This window comes from Grus americana, chromosome 1 (genome assembly GCF_028858705.1).
Source record: "Grus americana isolate bGruAme1 chromosome 1, bGruAme1.mat, whole genome shotgun sequence".
Lineage (NCBI taxonomy): Eukaryota > Metazoa > Chordata > Aves > Gruiformes > Gruidae > Grus > Grus americana.
In genome coordinates, this window is record NC_072852.1 from 24,860,215 (window position 1) to 24,881,912 (window position 21,698).

The window sequence follows — 21,698 nt, forward strand, 5'->3', positions numbered from 1 at the left end:
TTTCTCAAAGGACTCTCATATGTTCAAAGTGGGTGTGAGGATCTGCTTATAAGAACCTGCATTAAATAGGGAACTAGTATGTAGCATCTAGAAAAATGATATTGCATAGCAAGTGGAATGGTTGGGGAAGGCTGAAGAAAGAGGACCTTAGTGCGTGAAGGTAATGGGTTGCTGGTAGAAGGGAACGTTGAGTCAAAGGAGCTGGTTTCCCTTATAGCTGAATAGGCAGTGGAGCAGGACAAAACGGATTCGAGCTCCAGTTTTATCCCATGGGTTGCATGAAACTCATGATTCTTGCCTTGAAGCTGTATGGCTTGAAACACCGATCTGCAATTTCTGTGGATGACCATAAAACATAGTTTCGAGAAACGGTTAATCTCCATATCTGTACAGTGCTGTATTTGTATAAGGATCATCCTAGTCTTGGGAGTCTTGATTAATTTAAAATGGTTCAGAATCGAAAGGTAGACTTAAACATTTCATCTAAAAATTCCCTGAGCTTGAAAAAGAACAGCATTCTATGCCTTAATTCTGAGTGTCTTGGGAGGCAAAGGGTGGGAGTAAAACTGCAAAACAAAATGTCTGTCTTCTGTAGTGAGAATTTTTGCTCCCTGGCAGTAGGACAGTGAGAAATTTGTGGCTGGCCTGTGCGCAGCACACTTTGTTGTTCTGAATGTAACTAAATTTATAACTTTAACAACAGAACACAAATAATTGTGTTTTGTCATGTGTCTGCTGCTTTCTGGCCAGCCAAGATTTCAGCTGTGTTAAGCAGCTGAGTAAGCTACTAAGGATGCTGTGCAGGTAAACAGGAAGTGACAGCGCTCAGCTGGTTCATCAATGAAACAACATACCGGTTGTGTATGTCATCTGGTAAATGATCTGTTAAGGTGAGATAGCTTGGAATATCATAATCTGGAGCGTGCTTGTGGTTATGGTTATGTCATCTCTGGAAGGCTGAAGTCTTGCATGTGTTGTCTGAACTGAGGTTGCAGGATTTAAAAATATCTTTATTCTGTGTCTGATAAAAGCATGTCTCTTAATCATGTGCTGTTTGATTTGGTTTTATATGCTATGCTGTTTACCCACATCTTAATTGTTGTTCTTCTGTGATCCACAGTTGAGCAATGAGTGTTTGAAAAGGAGTTGGCCAGCTCTGGCTGAACTGGGCGTTCTGGGAGGTACTGGAAATGTAAATTAACTTGTATCTGAAGACACTCAGAAAAATGTGAGGTCTCTGTAACGGGCTGATGAAGGACTAGGAGTGAAGGATCGCTTTGCTAGACAACTGCAGACTTAAGTCTGGACGAGCACTCTTAGAGTTTAGATTTGTTAAACAGCAGTCCCTTGTTTCATCCTTTTTTTGCTGTAACGTCACTTAGTGATCACTGGTACCTTCTCCACATCAGTAAAAGATCTTCAGTGAGGACATTGCAGCTGACTTGTGTGCGGATCAGCACACAAGGCAGGGAATCTGTTCTTGGGTATTAACAATTTTTTTTTTAGAATTAGTTTTGATCCCTTGATTCCTTAAATGTTTTGGGTTATGTGTTGTGTAGAACTGTCTTTTAACTTAGGTTGAGATACTCATGTTCTAGAAATGATAGGAAATACCCAAAGTGGCTTTTTGCTATTTCAGAAGAACTTCCTCTCTTCCTTCTCCCTTCAAATAAGAAAAAGGCAGCATCTCTTATGCCATGGCTTTATTTTTAGCATAGCCTAACTTTATGTATAGGTGGAAAAACTCATTAATTTCTTAGCATTTATGCGTAGTGCATTTTTAAATCAGTGTGCAATCATGGGAGATAAGGAATTAAAAGCAAGCTTTAAGCTTAAAATTGAACAGCGTTGATGATTGTAGCAAATAATTTCACAAACAGGAGAACGGGTGAGGCCTCAGTGTCTTCAGCTGAGTAATTTTTCAACTTGCACCAAATAAAGCTTTTCTCATGTGATTGGGTATTTACAAAAGGCTCTCTTATGTCAGTTCTTTCAAATAATGTGAAATTTTACTTTAGGTTAACTGTCTGTGGAACAATCTGTCCATCTTCTGAAAATAATGTCCTTTAAATGGCATTAAAATTAGAAGATTGTTTCCAGCTGCTTAACTTGTTGAAATTTGCCAGCAAACTTCTGAAGTTCTTTATTTCTTCTTTCTATGGGAAACTAGTTTAAAACCCTGTCTGTAGCATCTGAAGATAACTTTTTTGCAATACACAGTTGTCTTTAAAGATAAGATTTTTAGTAATTTGGCAAATGTACCTTTTAACAGCTATAATTGTTTTAAAAATTGAACTAATCACAGTTTACCCAAATTGCAAATAAAGAAGTATCCAAATCATTAGTGGACAAACACTGTCACACGTTGGACTCATTTGTGAAGATCCTGGAGTCAACCTGGTGCAAAGGCATAAATTATAAGCCAATCTGAGAGTTGCAAAATCTAATTTACTAAAATCTAATTTTGTAGCCAAATATTGTGGAGCTCTTGAAAGGTATTTTTATCTACAGAAAAGTGTGTGTCTACTATCAAGACAGTATCATCACACTTTTTTTTTTTTTTTTTACAAGGTGCAGTAACCATAAATAGCCACATCCACTGTTTTTAAGGGGAAAAAAGCTAAAAAGACAGTCAAATGCATCTATTGTACTTATTCTGCTGTTGTCTGGGGCCATAATCCTTGCAGTCCTTCAGATGAAGGTGTCAGCAGGAAGCAAAAGCAGTCTGCCTTTAGCGTCACTAGTCTTTTCTGTCTCCTTGTGCTGTTTCTTGGTATCTCCATCCCTTCCTGTCTAAAACTCCAAAAGTAATTAATTACAAGTTGACAGTTGTGAATACTTAGAGACCTTTAAAATTTAGTGAAAGTGTTGATTTGTGTTCGTATTTCTTGCTGTTATGCCTGAATTGCACCTAAACCATCATACTAGACACCCACACTTGAGAGGGTTGGATTGCCTACTCTATATGCTAATAAATATTGTAGGATTCTGAATCTAATTAAACTCAAGTTGTCTAAGTTTCTCTGAAAGTGCTAGGAAGTACTTTGGTCTACTCTAGCGAATGCCTCTGCCACTTACAATGTGGAAGTTGTTAGGAAAGCATACTTGCATGTTGTTTATGTGGCCTCATTAGTTAGAGATCATCTGAATAGTGGCAGGCTTATTCAGTTCATTTAAAAGCACGGTTGGAGGAGATTGCAGCGCGTGCTTTCTGTAGGAGGTGGGTTATCAGCCCTTCCTAGCAGGAAGGGAACACACTGTTCCCACATGGCAGGAGACATCCTCAATGCCAAGAAAATAGCTACATTTTCTCTTGAAACAGGACCACTGTGCAGAAGGGAAATCAAACTGCCAGAAAGAGACAGCAGAGCTTGGTTGTGTAGGCCACTGAAGGCCCTCCCTTGAGAACGGGAGGAGGCTCCAGCGCCTGGTCCCTGCAGCAGGTTTTGTTTATGTTTCTGTGTTAAGAGTGATGAGAGAAAATGCATAGCTGTGAGCATTGCAGAAACGTTTTTGGAAGCTCCATATATTTATGACACTGAAGATAAGGTAGTAGCGGAACAATAAAAAGGTTACTATCACTGTCGAACTCCAATTTTGTTTGCTTTGAATAACACAAATTTATAAGAGTATTGACATTTAAATGCATAATTGCATAAACATAAGCTTTTTTTGAGATAAACTAAGATTTCAAGCAATATTTCTGCTTGATTGGACAGTGCTACATTTGGGATTTTTTTCTGCAGAATACTTGTAATCTAGAGAAAGAAATGTCAGGCACTGAGTTCTGAATACTTGTCTGATTTTTCTGTGGATTATTCTTAATATCTTACAGGGTTAGCTACCCTGTATTCTCAGTTTTGCTTCTTGTCTTTCGCATTCATGAATCTTAATGAGTTTCCATATCTTCTTCTTTGACTCGAATAATGCTAGGCTATTCGAGATTGCCTTGGTACTGAAGCTTCCTGTCCTTGTTGTGGTCAAGATTAGCGTTACACCTCACTAAGCTTCACAGTGAAGTGGTACTTGACATTAGCATGCCTCTGTTCCTGAACCCTGCTGTCTAAGGAAGACTTACCACTGTTTTAATGTCAATGAATAGCAACAGCCCTTTATTCTTGAACAGTCAACCTAGAAGCAAACTGTGGGCTATCTTCCTGGTCTTATATCAAAGAAGAAATGAGTGACCCAGGAGCACCCAGCATCACCTGGTCAGGCTTCAGCATGTTGGCGTAGCCATAATAGGGTTTTTCACCATAGGTCTTAAAAAATACCTGCCACAGATACCTTCTCACCAGCTGTAGTATTGATGAGGACAATTTTTCCACATGCTTGCTTTAAGGAAAAGACTGATTTCATGAAGAACCTGCAGGCAGTGTATCAGCCTGTTTTCTTTCAAGAGGTTACTCTGCTTGGAAACAACTGCTACTACTTGTATTCTTACATTACAGGGCAAGGTCTTTATTTTTTCCCTGGTTTTATTTGTAAGATACTTCCAGAGGCTGGGAAGGATAACTAAGAAAAGCCAACCTGTCATGTGTGATTAAATTATGTACGTATGCAGGGTTCTGCACCTTTATTGGAAAAATGTGACTCTTAAAATTGGAAAAAGATTGAAAATCACTGCTAGTGTGTCTTCAGTAGTACTGTCAACATGTAACCCATAACAATATTAAACCATTAGAAGAATACATTAAACTTAGTTGCATTTTTACAAGCACTGAAATGGGAGTGATTAAGCACTGGAACAGGTTCCCCAGAGGTGATTCACAGCCTTTAAACTTAACTGGATGGGACCTTGAGCAACTTGAACTCCAGGCTTTTAATTATCCTCGCTGTGAGCAGGAGGTTGGACTGGAAGACTTACAAAGTTCACATCCAACCAAAATAATTTTATGAGTCTTTGATCTTTGCACCACAAGCAGTTGTCAGCTGTACGTAAACACTACACAAAACCATCCCAATGGGTCTTGAAATGCTTTCTGTTCTGGTGTATACTGAGGTGGCTGAACATCCTGTTACAGCCTTAATTTTGCTACTGCTCTATGTTGTGACTTTTGGTCCACTATGTTTTGATGCCTGTAGTTTCCTGTATTTCTTAGCTTTTCACAATCCATGTCAACCATAAGCAATCTAGTGTGATGGCTCTTTTTTGTAATGAGGTGTGCCACAGTCTCTGTTGGCTTGCTTTACTGTTTTTGAGAAACACTGAGTTACAGCAAGTCATTAACTTGACAGGCTACTGCAGCAAATGTTCACACCAGAAGCTGATCAAAATACACAGCTATCTGCTGCCCAGTTGGAAACTACCAGTGGCTGCTGTGATCACATTCTACAAATGTGCGATGACTAGTTGTGGCTACCTTTTGCGGGCAGAAGGTGTTTTCATGAGCCTTTTGTTGATACCACAGATCCTGCAGTATGTGTGTGTCCCAGGATGAGACCAGCTCTGCCAGCGAGGCAGCCAGCATACAGCTGACACCACCAGACTTACTGCTTCATAGCTCATCAGTAGCATCATCCCTGGAATCAATGGCATGTCCTCTGTCCTCCAGCCGGAGGTTTTCTCTGGAAAAAATAAAGGGAACTGAGGGGGGTTGATTCTCTTCTCCATGGCTCATCAGTTTTTGGTGGGTTACCTTATTCCTTTCCCCTATGCACCTTTTCCAAATATAGAGATATATAAAAAGAACAAGGTCCTCACCAAAACTGTTAAGCAAAGCAGTAGTGCTAACTTCAAAATCCTCCTTCTGAAAATACAGTAATAACTTTAGGTATTAAGTAACAAATCAACTTACTATATCTCAGAAAAAATGCACTATTGATGTTGGGTATTTAATGGCAGTCCTGTTTAACTCTACCTGAAAAATCGATGGCATGACCTCTTGTGAAGAAATATTTACATATAGTTTTAAAGAACCCATACTTTTTAAATGCAACGTTCTTTTCAAGAATGCTGTGAGAAACTGAGCTGAGTATATTAATTGGCTTCAGAATAGACAAAGTGAATGCTCATTCAGAAAATGCAGTAGAATACTCAAATTATGATATTTGCGTAAATGTTCTCAGATGCTGCAATTAAAGTTGAATTATTTTTAATTGAATTTATGTGGCTAGGATTCAGAATAAATAGCAGTAGATGAAGTTTATGGTTCATATATTTTCTCACATTTTAAATTTTGCTGATAAGTTTGTACATTTCCAAAGGCTGTGGATGATTAAATATTTTTGCCACCTGTCTTCCAGAAGCTGAGTAGCATAAAGCATGGCACCGCCACTCTGCATGATGAAAATGAACAGTGGCTGAAGTAAAAGGAGTTGGATTTTATTGTCCTTCCCACAAAAATACACCTTCTATTTTTTTCCTGTGTTGTCCTTCTATTAAAAAAAAATTATAGCGGTGTAACGGTGGAATTTGAAAGGCATGTGAAAGCCTCATCACAGGCTGTCAACACTAGGAATTTGCACAATGGATTAGTTAAAATGTAATGGAACTCAAAGCTTGGTAGGCCTCAAAAGCACACCTACTTTAGATTCAGTGAAATTGTTCTTGAACTTGTAAATTAAGCTCTACTCATAGGGTATCCAAGTGTACATTAATTATATTATGATTATGCAGAATGAGGACACACTGTTTTTGTGTAATATTATTGTCTACACATGGGGTAGGTGCTGGTTCAGGTTTCTATGTGCAATCATCATTGAGTTATGACAGTTACTGGTTGACCCAGATAATCCAGTTGGTGGTTTTGCTGCTAGATACAATAGGAAGCAATGCATAGGAAGCCCTTTCTTGATGCAGATCACTGTCTGTGCCTTGAATTTAAGTTGCATAATTCCTGCCAAGACCACCAATTTCTGTGGGTAGTCCTGTTGGGGAGATCTTAGTGGAGCCAGTCTTGTTTTGGAGGGTTGAGGAGGCTTCTTGCATGGACAGTGGGAGGGTTGCTGTGGTTGAATGTGATGCTTTTGTTACAACTGTAGAATGGCCCACTCATGCTCCTTTTTGTTGTCTTGTGTCTACAAGATTATCAGTTTAACAATGAGGTAATATTGGAGAAATGAGAGAAAAGGCTGTTAGCAGAAGTTTTGAATAAAATCTGGCCAGTTATGCCAAAAATTAAGTCTTCACCTGCTGGAACATAAAGGGAAAGTGGCATCTCTTATACTTGCAACTTAATGTCAGCTAACTGTTTTGTTGAGGTAGTATGGCTAATTCACAGGTCACTTCTTACTCATCTGACAAGTCCAGTTATGATTAAATTATTCCTGTTACTCTGTAGGTTATAGGGAGAGAAGTTTTACTCTAAACTTAGCTGTAGAACATTTGAAGAGGCAACTGCAAAGCTTCCTTTCCATCAGTCAGTCATGCTTTAACTTTTTCTGTAGGTTACCAGAAAGCTGTCAGTCTGACAACTTCTGAAGATGTGGTTGCAAAGAGGAACAGAATTATATCTTGACTTGTGAAAGTTACATCACAGTTCTGGGGCGAAGGTTATAAAGCTTCCCCAAGGACTAGCTGGCAGTCTGGCTATATTACTTTGACTCTATTTTAATAAAATTGGAAGTTTTTTTAATTAAAAAAGAATCCCATAAAATTTAGGTTATTCTTTTGGTTATTTTAAACCAGTTGAAACATGTGACGTGGGAGTTATTGATGTTTAGTAGGTATTCTTATAACGCAACAAGGCATGCCTGCATTCTAGATGTCAACTGTTTTAGCAAGTAGTCAGTGTTGATGAAGGCAAAGCAATGCTTGTAGAGCAGGTAGGGAAAACCTAATATGGAGCCCATTACTCAGACTAGGTACGATCCGTCCAGAAGGGTCTTGGAGCTCTAACAGATCCATGAAAACATCTGCTTAATGTTCCATAGTAAAAAAGGAAATAAAACTCTTTGACTAACAGGGAAAGAAATAGAGAAGAAACCAGAAAGCACTATTATTGTGACGCTATATTCAACAGGCTAGCAAACTGCATTCGTACAGCATTAGTCTCATCCCTAAAGGAGGCTGTAGTAGGACAAGGTAAGAGCCATATGAGAGTGACAAGGCTAGTTAAAGTGTAGAATGATTTTTTTTTTTTTTCTTGGTACGAGAATGACTTAAAGTATCATTTTCTAAACAGTAGAGAACTTACAGGGCAAAGTGATGTGACAAATACCTATAAAAGCATGTGCAGCGTAGAGAGGCAACTATGAAACCAGTAACACTGTCTCCTAGTGTAAGAACAAGGAGGGACAGTCAACTGAAACTAGCAGGTGGCAAACTTTTAGATAAAAGTAGCTAACTATTCACAGAGTGCGTAAGTGAACTGTGAAATACTATCCTGCCTGGTGCTGTGATGCCCAGAAGTTCACATGGATCTGAAAAGTAATTAGATAAATTCACAAAGGAAAAACCCAACCTGTGCTGTAAAACAGGTATGTTGGCTCAGGGGAGCTTTGAACTCCAACCTGTCAGTTGTTGAGGATATACTCCCATAGTGTAACGGTGTGCTCTTGCATTCTTACCTGGGCATCTGGTGCTGTTGGAGAGTAGATCCCAGGCTAGATAGCCTCTGGTCTGTCCCATTACAGAGCCTTTAAGCTTTATGTCTTTATGACTTTGCTGCTAAATAAATATTCTTCAAAGGCTCCAATTTTCCTTCCCTCATTGAACTCTTAAGCTAGGACACATATATACTAGAAAATATGCTGAGGAACGTTCCCAGTGACTGAAGCAATCTGATGTGGAATAATCTTCATCTGTTAGTAAATTCTCTCAATTTGAAAATAGGACTATTTCAAGTTGCCAACTGGGAACGAGCCTAGCTCATGCGAATTCTCAAGCCATGCCCAAGAATTTTAGGAGTTCACTAGTTGGCATAGGCTAAAATCATGCCAGAGACCATGTAGACAGTTGCATTCCAGTACCCGGGAGTGTTTCCAGGCACAGTGTAATTTACAGTCCTAGCCTGAGTATTGCATTTCTATCCAGTTTGAAGTACGGAACAGAAAGAAATTTAGTTGCACAGTTGGGCTTCTCTGTGTGACCTCCATAGTTACTGGTCTGTCTCTTACAGGCAAAGTCTCTGCTGATTTTTATGAGCAAGAACAAAAAGTTCAGTTGGGCTCTTGAGCTATCTAAATCTTGCATAGAAGTGAAAAATCTGAAGTGTGGAAGTGATTTGGGGTCATTTGAACTTTACTGTGTTATCACCTGGGAAATCATCAAAGTTGCTGCCTAGCACAAGGAACAAAATCAAGAGATGCTTTGATAAAAGATGAAATGTAGAATTTGAGATTTTTACCTTTAAAAATAATAGTTACCTTTTTTTTTTTTTTTTTTAGACGATGTCTTCAGCAGTTGTTCAAATATATGCAGCAGATCGCAATGCCATGTGGTCAAAGAAATGCTGTGGTGTAGCTTGCCTTGTAAAGGACAATCCTCAGAGGTCGTATTTTATCAGAATATTTGACATTAAGGTAAGCATCTTTTTTTCTTTTTCAGACTCTTTAAACTTGATTGTATTCGTTCTCCGTTTTGAATTGAATGAATATAGGTTGTCGTAGCTACAAACTCACAGAAATTCTCAAGTAAATGGTTGTGCTTTAAGCAGTGCAATTACAGTGCTTATTAATAGGCAAGTGCAACTTTCTCAGGTATTCTAAATTTAAATTATTTCACAGATGTCAGCTTTTATGGAGCAAATAAATATCAGATACCATTTTCTTAGAGCTCGCAGAAGCTGTCCTTTACAGATCTGATGAGTCAAACTACTGAAAGTTAGTATAGTGTCACTGATATGGATAGCTGTCAAAATTCTAGTGGGTGTCACTAGTGTTTGGATGATATTAATAGGTGCTGTCTTCTGTACAGGTGGAAACAATGTTTTTGATTAGTGTGTTAGTGCATGTGACAACTGCAGGATGAATAAGTTGGGTTATTTTCCCTCCACAATATATACAGTTGTACTGAAGATCTTTGTGCTAGTAGGAACTAAGGGGTGAAGAGTCCAAGATGTGTTTTCGTAACAAAAATTGTACTGAGAAGCATAAGTCCTACTGACTTTGAGACTTTGGAAAGCTTTCCATTATCTCTACAGCCAGGAACAGCTCGTTATCTGTCAGCATTCAGTGCTTGAAGTCTCTCAGATTTGTTCAGGATTGCCAGTTGGCACTTGCATTTGTGATTTGGTCACTTGAATATTAGACTTAGTGAGAAACCTGTTCCTTGGGTACTGAACTATAATGTCATTTCACTATATAAAGCTTCTTAAAAAGGTGAGATTTTTGTTCCCTTCAACTTCTTCCAAGTCAAGCCTGAGATAATAACAGAAGACTGGAAATCTCTATTGCTGTTATCACTGTCTTCCTGTCACTGGTCACTATTACCGCTCCCAGCATCACTCTTGCAGGATTGTAGAATTTGAAGGATGTTTTTTGAAAACATCCAGGAATTTGAACAGAACACAGTGACCTCATGGAATAGTCTTCCACAGCTCTTCCACAAGTTCCAGTATATTTTGATTTTGATTGAGCTCATTTGTTGGCTTAAAAGCAAGGTAGATGCTTAACACCATGCAGCTTCCAAGTCTTACTAGGTTCTGTGGTGAAAGATGTTAAACTCTGCAATTCATTTAAGTTTTTAACTTTTTTTTTTTCTCTTTGCAGGATGGGAAATTACTGTGGGAGCAGGAGCTGTACAATAACTTTGTATATAATAGTCCTAGAGGATATTTTCATACCTTTGCTGGAGATGTGAGTCTCAACATCTTTGAATACCTATTTTTAAATGTCTTTTATTTGAACAGTAGCTTCTTTTACTATAACTGAGGTTTTTATTTTATTCTGTAAATTATTTATAAAAGTACAATATTTCCTGTGTACCTTGAAGCTTTTTAAGCTTATTTATAAAAGGATTTTTTTTGTATCTCAACTAGAAAACCTAATCCATAGGACAGAAGCCTAAAATGCAGTTGTTAATTTTCAACCCCCTTTAATGAAATTCCATTTTGACTTGCAGATGATGTTTGTGAAGTATCATATATTCTTAAACACAAATTTTACTCTCTCCCCTTTGATTTCGAGCTAGAAGATTTTTCTCAAATTTGTTAGCCATGATCTCTAGAAACTTGATTAGTAGACAGACATTCCTAAGATAGAATGTTTCACTAAGTCTTGGTTCCAAATTAGCAGTGATGATTTTTTTCTGATTATACCTTCAGAAGGTGTAAGAAGACATTTAAGAAAGCCATTGAAACATTTTCTTAGTCATGGGTGGGGGAATATTAATGTTTTTCAGACATGTCAAGTTGGTCTTAATTTTGCTAATGAAGAAGAAGCTAAACTATTCCGCAAAACAGTAACAGATTTACTTGGACGACGGCAGAGAAAATCTGGTAAATATTCAAATTAATCTTAAATTCAGGCTTGTTTATGTTGTTTTGGGGGGAGGCAGGAAGCTACTTCTATGTCTGAAAGCTACTCGAGGTACTACTGCTATATTTATATTTAGGAGTAATTGTGTTATTAAAGTGTACTACTTTTCTCTATTGTGCAAAAATATTTTTCTGGAATAACTTAACTTGATGCTCCTTGCTGTAAGTCTCCTTGTTAAGCTAAGACTCCAAGGTTGTGGTGTTTGAAAATATAGATCAGGACAAAGCAAAAATGGTAAGCTGTCAGTGGGAAAACTAGAAATCTTTCTGTAAGCTGTTTTCACATTTGACTAAACCCTCTTTTAGCTCTAGGCTGTTTATAACTGATTTGTTTAAATTCAGCCCAAGTGGGTTGTAACAAAGATTTTACCATCTGGTATGTTCAGTAGTTCATGTGAATGAATTTTTGGCATTGGTCCCGCGTTTAGTAGAGAAATATCTTTTATTCAAAACTAGTGATCTTGGCGGAGGCCAAGAACAGAAGACATAATGTGCCTATACTGTCCTTAGCAGCACAAGACAGTCTGAAGCACAGCTGCAAGATGCTTTATGAACACGGTCAGTGTTTTAAAGGGAGCTCAGGCTTCCTACAGATCTTGTCTTGGTCCTTTTCCAGGGAGCCCATAAACAACTTGCCTATCTGACAGCCATATGTCCAGGAAGAATAAGGTGATATAAAACATAGGCTGGGAACGCATGGATGTGCTCAGGCTTCCTGTAAGCTGTAGCGTGGATTTGTGTTCAAGCTACAGGATGGGTTTTTGTAGTCCATTCTGAAATTGAATTGCACTAGCAGTGCAGTGCAGACTAATGTAAAGGGAGGAAGCACTCATCTTGGAGTGCCATCCTTTCAAGTATTCTTAGGAACCTACGTGTTGTATATGTATTTCCCTGGATTTCATTGAGGGATGGTGACTCAGATGCAGGGCATTTGTTCCAGAAGCTTAAATGGTTTCTTTAAGATTCCCTCTACTCAGAATTAGAATAAGATCATAGGGTTTCATGAGAAGAAGTGGCATTAATAATGTTTCTCGTACTTGTGTGAAAGTAATCTTGTATCAGCTTGCATCTCTTGTTCCTGAAGTTTCACTCTATTATGTGCCTAAATCACCGTGCTGCAGTGCACAGACATGACTTGGGAGGAAATATGTTTGCATTATTGGTCATGGCAAACTTTGAAAATAGTGGTTCAAACATCCTGTGAACAGGATGTCCTTCCACATAGAGGTTTTTGGGTTTTTTTCCACAGGACCACACAAGTTTTTCTTGTTACTTTGTGAGGTAATATCTTGGGGTTTGTGCTCAAACTTATGTTGTAGGATGAGCTTACTCTGTACATTGTCTTTTAACAAACAAACAACTCCCCCACCCCAACCACAACTTGAAGATAACTTTAATTTAAAACAAAACAAAAATCTCCCAAGTTTTTTTTGTTGTTAAGACCTGCAAAACAAGAATTGAAAACAATAATGAGATTCCTTAGTCAAGCCACCAGATGGAGTTCTGTATTTGTCATTGATGTATCTAATTGTGCTTCTAAAGTAACAGGCTTTGCACTTGCCCAAGTCAAAGCTGATATGCTGTTGGTGTTTATATATTTATTTTTATATATATAAAAATGCTTATATAACATATATATAAATATATGTATAAATTAATATAAGTGATATATCAAAGTTGTGTATTATTTACAATGTATATATAAACTATGTGTGTGTATTCTAATGCATCTTAACTTCTCAAACACAAAAGTAATAGTCTGGTAGTTTTGATGCTTTTCTGTTTTACTGGGATTTTTTACTCCCATGCCTTCCAAAATATGTTTCATTTCATAGCAATGCCACCTGACATGCTTTCAGCTGAATTGAGTGCTCCATGTGATCACTTAGCAGCTGTTACACCATTCAGGGCTTGCTAGGAGACTTTTCCAGGAGTCTTATGGAAAGCTTATGTTGTTGGAAGGTAGCAAGAACAGCAGTTCTGGCTCACAAAACTATGTCTTGGTGTCGAGACTAGTACACAAAATATTGTCTAATGGCTGCAAGAAGAGGCAACAGTATTCTGCTCTTCCTCATTCAGCATGAAATGCACTCCAGCATACAGACAACTCCTGAGTAAGTGCATCTGGAGTTCCAGAGAGGTGAAAGTTTGGTTCCAAATAGAGAAAGTACAAAAGCTTGCAAATGTACAAAAGATCTAATAGAGAATAGAATGAGGGAGAAAGGCAGAGAAAGAATTATTGATATGTCTTCATAATCTTTTTATATCACACTGGTTTTCATCTAGCTAAATTCTGATTTACTTTTTTTAAAGTCAATTAAATTCTTAACCTTATGTTAGGAAGAAATTACAATAATTAGTTAATTTCTCTGGTAGAGTTACTTAAATAATCTCTCCATTTACTCCTTAAACCAATCCAAGACAGTTCCCCCAGTAAGCAGGGTGAACACAGTGTTTCTCTCCTCAGTGCTTGCCAGTGTAATGCATTCTCACTTTGGGTATTCTTGCACGTAGGTACCATTAGTTTTTATTTTTATTATATTGCCTCAGAAATGTTAATGTGTGTACACACACGTGTCTTCTCCACATGCTGAGCACTCAGCCATACAAGGGCAGCAGAGACTTGTAGAACAGAGCCATGTTCTTAACTGCCTTTCTGAACCAGGAGGCTTTTTGACTAATTTTTATGGACCGCTTGTAGCCCGTGGGTGGGAGCTCTGTTAGCCCTCTCTGTGAAGCTGCCTTTTTCCTCCACAAGCTTTTAGCTCCTGATGCTCTTCCTAACACAGTTCATAAGCTTCAAGCTGGGTCCTTAATACAGACAGCATTTTTTTTTTTTTTTTGGTCTTTGGTCACAGCTTTTGCTTTTGCTGTCTGGGAGATAAGGACATCTCTTGAAGTGCTTGGCTTGCATGGGATTCAAGTCTCAGCAGAGAACGTTCTGGTTTCCAGGAATACTTATGGAAGGGAGCTGTGTTTTTTGGACATAGGCAGCTGGTGAAGTTGGTCTGGTTAGGATCAGTAGGCATCTCCATTTTCAAAAAAGGAGAAATCTGCCACTCGCCAGTCAGGTCATCTGCACTTCAGAACAGGAGTTCATATTTTCTAGTCAGCAGTGGGAACCACAGAAAAACCTATCTAGTATCTTTGGGCCACAAATTAATCTTCTATATACCCAGCAAAAATTACAGGAAGTGTTTAAAATGTCTTACTTTGTTTTCTACTATCTTTTCTCTTGAACTCTTTCTTCTAATGAAAACTGTAATGGATTCCCGTGATTTGGCCCAAGGCCACTTAACGCTTCCTATCAATACATCCTGCTTTTGCCAGCTTCCTGTCCTCTGCCAAATGACTTGCATTTGGTCCTGCACTCTCCTTTACTGTCTCTGAGTTGTTGAATAAAACTCTTAATTAAGTTCCAAAAGTTGAGTTTGAGTTTGGGGTTGTTTTTTGGTTTGGTTTTTTTTTTTTTTGGCAGCACATCAGTGGTTTCTTAAACTGAATATTCTAGGAAAAGAAAGCATAGTATTTCAGCAAAAAGCCTTTTTTTTTTTTTTTCTTTCCCGTCAGCCCTGATACCTTTTGCTGAGGCACCCTTGCAGAGGTTCTCCACCTCTGTCTAAAAGTAACCTGCTGTGAGCTAAGAGGCAACTGTCTGTCTTTAGAAGCAAAAGTTGATTCTCAAGGGGTTTTGGTCCCCTTCCTCTGAACGTCTGATGACCTTGACAGGTTCTTTATTCCTACCTGAAGATCAGCTGACTGATACGAGGCTGACTTGCCTTGCACACTTAAAATTGTAGATTTTTTTAACATATTGCTAGGATAAGGTCAGCACCCTCTGTGGAGGCACCTTCTCCCTTCCCCTTATGTTTGTGTCTGGAAAAAATATAGTAAGTTAGCAGGTTTTCTGGGACTCTCTGAAAAATGAAATGTCTGTTAGAAAGTCTTAATACAAAACTCTGGAGGAGTCCCTGTTAGATTTCAGATACTCCAGCTCTGAAAGGGAGCAATGTACAGCCTGCCTTAGAGCCATGTTTTTTGGTGTGGTGAGCTGACAAACTGCTTGCCCTTATGGGTGCTGCTAAATCCAAAACTGTTAAGAGTGTGTGTAGGTACACAAATAGTGTAACTGCGTACTGGGGGTTTTGAAGGACGCTTGCAGGGTAGGTAAATGTTATTTGTGGTGGATAGGGATTAATAATAAGTGAAGGAAATCTTTTTTAAAGGAAAATTTATTATTATAGCCTGAGAGTACTGAGGTGTGAAATGTTTACAACTACATTTGAAATCATCAAGCCAAATTCTTCATGCTCTGTGAAACAGTTTGCTGTTGTGAATAGAATATCAGATTAGTACTAAGGAGATTCTAGTTCTGTTCCTTATTATTCATTTACCTGTTGGATAACATAGGTCAAGTGTCTTGCCCCTCTGTGTCCTATTTTCTTTGCATAAAACCAAAAATAATTATAATATATTTTAGGTTCTGTGGGAGAACAATACTGTATAAAAGTGCTAATTATATTTCAAATAAAAATGAAGGAACAGTATAATTCAGAGGAAATCGGAAAGTATAATGCTTCAAAAAGCTTGATTTGATAGGTTGTACCAAAACAGCTGCTTTGTGAATATTTCACCTTACTTTGGAGTCAAAATGTCAGAAACCAACTTAGTAGCTCTTTCCTACTCCTGCTCGATTTGCTCACTCGAAATCAGTGCTTATTGTCTCAGATTTGGTTTTTATTGTTCTGTAATGCTTTGTTTCAACTGCACAAGTAGGCTTTAAGGATATTGATAGATTCTTAAGTTTATGTTCAAGGTCACTGAAAGCTTCACTAGAACTGAAAATTTAGAATGAATTTTTCCTGTGATACCTATGAATAAATAGCTCCTTTTCTTTTTCAACAGAAAAAAGACGAGACCCACCAAATGGTAAGCTTTTTTGCATGAATCACTGCATTTTATTTTTTCCTACTACTGTCATTTACTGTTTATGCATAGCTTTGTTTTGGACTTGCTCAGGATAGTGTCCAGGTTTTGGCAGGAATAGAGTTAATTTTCCTCCTAGCAGCTGGTATAGTGCTGTGTTTTGGATTTAGGATGAGAATAATGTTGTTAACACACTGACGTTTTAGTTGTTGCCAAGCAGTCAAGGACTTTTCAGCTTCTCATACTGCCCTGCCAATGAGAAGGTGGGGAGTGCACAAAAAGCTGGGAGGGGACACAGCCAGGACAGCTGACCCCAACTGGCCAAAGGGATATTCTATACCATATGACAGCATGCTCTGTTGTCCAGGGGGCAGTTTGGCTCAAGAACTAGCTGAGCATTGGTTTCAGGTGGTGAGCAATTGTGCTGTGCATCACTTGTTTTGTATATTCATTATTATTATTATTATCATCCTTTTCTGTCCTATTAAACTGTCTTTATCTCAACCCATGAGTTTTAACTCCCCCTCTCCCTTTCTTTTTGGTTCTTTCCCCCATCCCACTGCGGGGGGTGGCATGAGCAAATGGCTGTGCAGTTGTTTTAGCTGCCTGCCAGGTTAAACCACAACAGATATGCATGTGGTGGCAAAAGCAGTAAACTCTTATTCTGGAGACCAGTATATTTGTTTTGTTTCTGTTCTTTGGTATTTGTTTAGTTGTAGCTTGAAAGATTTGTGGCTTAGCTGGCATTTGTAAACAATGTTTTTGGAGGAGTGTTTTGTTGCAAATAGGACAGAAGCCCTTCAGCTAAAACTGAGAAGAAAACTTTGTACCTTGCATTTACTGATTGGTTTTCAGAATATGTATATATAGGATCACTATACAGAAATGAATGCTGAAATTAAAAGTTAGCCTATTTGTCTAAAGGCAGGCATAATGATGACAGATTTCATAAAGCATCCATAAAATTTCAATTTCAGTGCATTCAGCTAACTATGTAGCATAGCCTTTTGACATATGTCATGTGTTTGTCAATATTACTTTTTTTTTTGTGCATGAAGGATTATTTGAATCTATTTGCCTCTCAGGAATACATCTGACTAGCATGAAGATACAGGTTCCTCAGGAGACCCGCTCATTAAATTGATGGAAGGAGTCAAAACTATGTATCAATTTGATCCAGAATTTTTTTACCATCTATTCTAAAATCAAGTGAAAAATGCACATCAAGTTTGGAGTCTCTGTAGTTCTGGATTCACACTGAAGTTACAAAGTGATTTCTCCTGTGGTATTTCTGTTGGTGATCCAGATCACAGGTCCTATCACTGTATGTTAGTTTGCTGCTTGAGCCAAGGGTATAGTCAACTGAGGTCCCCTTATGGCCTGAGGAGGTAGTCTTAAATTTGTGCTACCCAAGGCATCCAAGCATCTCAGTAGGTCACCAAAATATGTAATCCGTAACTAATCCTGAATTATGGGAACTACTGATGTCATATATCCAAATAACCCCCCACCCCCCTCTATATGGAATACTTCTCAGAAAAATTACTTTCTTTTTCATAAATATTAAGTTTTGAGGAAGTCCAGACAATCGTCAGTTTAGACCAGGCATTTTTAGTATCGATTCCTTCAGCTGGGACTGGGTTGTTCAGTTTTGAAACAATCATACCAGCTTTTCTGAGCTTTCAGGAGGTTTTAACTGTTCTGCCTCTTGAGCAACATTTGGTTTTGTTCACTAAACAGTGCATCCCTGATAGCAGTATCTGCAGCGCAGAGGGGAAGAAAAACAGCAATGGTGATTGTGTAGTGCCACCTACCACAAAAAATTTAGCCTTTGTCTCTACTGTAAATGTTACCAACAGTAACACAAACAATTTGTTTGTCTAGTTTGCTATCTGTGATTGGGATAAGATTTAAGAAAATTAAACCTGCAAAAACTTTTGTACTTAAAATAGTCTCCATAATCCATCCTGTAAGACCTCACGCAACCACGTTTTTGAGAAAAATACTCACGTACTAAACTTGCATTCATTGGTCCTATGCCTTTATCCTGAATATTCTGTGAAAGACATAGGTTTATGCCCAATGTTTCAAGTTTTATAATTCCTAGTCAAAGTTCTGAGCATCTCTGCTTTTTAATAAACCATTTCCCTGGGACATCCACGTACTCTTTCACAACCTGTCCATTTTTCTTTTCTGATTCTGTCAAATTATATAATGCCTGGCTTCTCTGCTGACAAAGAGTTAAGTGTGGTCATGCCTTCTGTAGTCACAGGTGAGACATGGTCAGGGTACAGGTTATAGCCTCGGGTGGTTATACTCTGTACAGACTCGGCATTTCAGTATTTGGAATTCAGGCTAGAGCAGATGCATATTATAAAAACAAAAAAACAACCAAACAACCTATTGTAGGATCAGCTAGTTCTTGTTTTACTCTCCATATGCAGTGAAATTCTACTGGGGGGGAAAGGAACACCTGCTTTTTTCTGTTGGGTATCAGTGCATAATTACCTTTAAAACTGAAAAACGAGAGCAGTCACATTTCTGTACTCACATGATCCATGCTTGAAATACTGTGGGGAATTTTTGGTGGGGCTTGTTTGTCTGGATTTTCTGCATATGTTGAAGCTGCACGGAAAAAGCACTCTTTCTTTTTTGTATGACGTTTTCAATGGTAGGGATTAAAGATTTTTTTTTGTAGAATTGCAGGATTAAAATCAAATTGGCATTAACAGTTATGTAAAATGTATTAGTCTGTAATTTCCTGGTATTTATGTTCCACTCATTTGTAATAGCTAGGTCTCTTTATGCAAATAAAGAAGAGTTATTGTGGTTGAACTGACCTCTTAGTGAAGTTCTGGATGAAATAAGGATTTGTCAGAGAATTAGGTTTTGAGGGAATCTTTAAGAACTGTGTGGCAGAATTTTGTTTCAGATGTTAACTAGAGCAGTATGCATGTATTGTAGGGCTGTCTGTAGTTTGAGACAGATGCCTAGAGAGGTTCTAAATAAAATACAAAGAATTTCATAGAATTAACATTTCAAAATGTTCTGTACTACATTTTCTGGAGTTCCTTCTGAAGATGTCACAGATACTGATAACAGTGGATGCTTAAGGCCACTGTACTGTCAGGTACTTCCTAACGATGAGCTCTATATGCCTCTCTCATCTTCATTTATTGAGTTATCTACACCTGATGGGGAAGGTGCGTGTCTTATGATGGGAAAAATTTTACTGGATATAAATATGGCAGTTCTAGAAGAGTACAGTTCTTTCCAAGGTTCTTTTATACCTCGTGGACATCTGAGGTCTAAACCTGACGGTAAGAAAAATTTTCATCTTTAGAGTCTGCTGTGATCTCTAGTATGAATATTATTAGTATCAGGCTATTAGTCATTCATTTCAGCTCATCTGAATAAAACTTCAGTTTGCAAATGGCTACTGCTTTGCATGGTTAAAACCATATATGGTTACTTTAGGATTTTACATGCAAAAAGGTGTAATTTCAAAGACTGTCAGGAATTGTGAGAAGACTATCAAGAATTTCCTAGATGTGCTAAGGTACGTGTTTCTTTTTGAACCTCAGTATAGCTTTTGAAACTATAAATATCACTGTAATGGTGAGAAAGTATAGTAGGTGATTAAAGCAAAAATTAACACCTACAGTATTTTCGGGTTTTAATCTAATGAAATTAAGATTGTAACTTTCAACTAATCCTGAAGATTTACTTGACTCCACTTGCTCAGTTTTGAGGTGATAATATTTGGCAATTAGTGAATTAATGTTAACTTCAGGTGTGACTTTAACAGTACACATTGTTTTGCTTGGTTGTATGTGGTCAGTTTGTAGTTTTGGTATTCTCAAAGGACAGCTGTCTAGATCATAACATTTCTAGATCAAAGCATTTCTGCTTAGCAGAAAACATTTTAGAATTTCTTCTGCAGTTTTAAATCTTGTCCTTTAAGACTCCTACAGGAACATAGGAGTTGTCATGTGGTTTTAGATGTGTTTTGTCTAGCCCAGTGTTGTGTTTCTGTTCTTGTTTCTTGTTCTGGCCAGTACTAGGTGCTTCCCACCTAGTGTTAAACTCCAAATGTCAGCTGTGTTATCTATTGTATTGTCTCCTTCTCCTTTCTGATTTAGACTTTGGACTGTGAAACCTAAGGCTTGTTGGTGCTTTCACAATGCTTAGGAGAACTTTGAATTATCCATGCAAAATGCAGTTATGAAAAAATAATGTCAAAATAAGGTTCAGATTTATCAATGTCTAACTAGACATTTTTATTTATCATCTGCCCAGTAAGACTGGATGCATGAGTCTTGTTTTAATTGATTTGCTAGCCATTGGGTAGTAACTCAGTGGAGGATGCTTTTCAAACTCTTTCTGGCCAAACTGGTCTTAAATTGACTGCTTAGTTTCAGTTTTGGAAGAATGAGATTACTTACCCTTTTTGCAGGTTCCTTTAAAAATACACATGTACGTGTGTGTGTGTATGAAAAATGCATAAACTGCCTCTTAATATTTAAATACTACTATCACTTATGTCAAGGGTTATCTTCTGTCAAAACTAAAAAACCTGAGTGGTAAACATGCTAGGTGTATTTGCTAATATTGCCCAAGTAATATAATACTAAAATGCTAAAATTGGCAGGAGTGTAATTCAGATGCATTTTAAATAATGAGAGTAGTAATTCAGAATTGTTTATAATGAAGAACAAGGTTTGAGAACATCGCTAATGATTTGAGTGTTTAATTTCTATTTCTGGTGCTATTTTCACTGTCACTGCTCTTCACGCTTTGTTTCTTATCTGGGACTTTAATTTCTTTCGCAAACCTGTCAAAGAGTAAGAAATGCGAAATCATACATTTGAAGACAAGAGTGTGTCCAGAGCAGCCATCTGAAGTTCTTGTGATACTCCTAGTTCTGTGTGTGATGGCAGAAAGCGGTCCCTCTTGGGGCTTATTAAGCAAAGGTTCCCTCGCCTTTAAGGTCAATTTACTGTGCTGCCACGGTAATGGTGTGCTGGGGTTACTGTTTATGGCACTCGCTTCTTTAATTCTGTCTAGGATTGTAGCTGTGCTGTACCTTAATGTGTCTCTTTCCATGTGTTCTGTGCACATGAAAGCTCTTGAGTTTAGAATTACTTTATTGGCCAAATTTGTAAAAGTCAAATTCTAGTTTAGAAATTTTTTTCTGCCGTTGCTCTGCTCTAGCAATATGTCTTGTTTTGGCTTTTTTCTTCAGCGAATAACTTAGTTCGTTTCTGACATCCAGAACACAGCCAGATGCATGTGGCATGGAAAACTAGGGCTACAGAACAAGTATTTTGACACTCAAAAAAGTTTGTAGGT

At 37.9% G+C, this 21,698-nt stretch overlaps 1 protein-coding gene across 1 annotated transcript in view; it reads left to right on the top strand.

Annotated features, from left to right (window-relative positions):
* WASL (WASP like actin nucleation promoting factor) overlaps positions 1–21,698 on the top strand; it is a 52,263-nt gene that overhangs the window by 17,475 nt on the left and 13,090 nt on the right. Inside the window, exons 2-5 of the mRNA XM_054847956.1 lie at positions 9,331–9,465; positions 10,654–10,740; positions 11,285–11,381; positions 16,326–16,349. Of these exons, the coding sequence (XP_054703931.1) occupies positions 9,331–9,465; positions 10,654–10,740; positions 11,285–11,381; positions 16,326–16,349 (343 nt within the window). The remainder of the gene's footprint in view (positions 1–9,330; positions 9,466–10,653; positions 10,741–11,284; positions 11,382–16,325; positions 16,350–21,698) is intronic.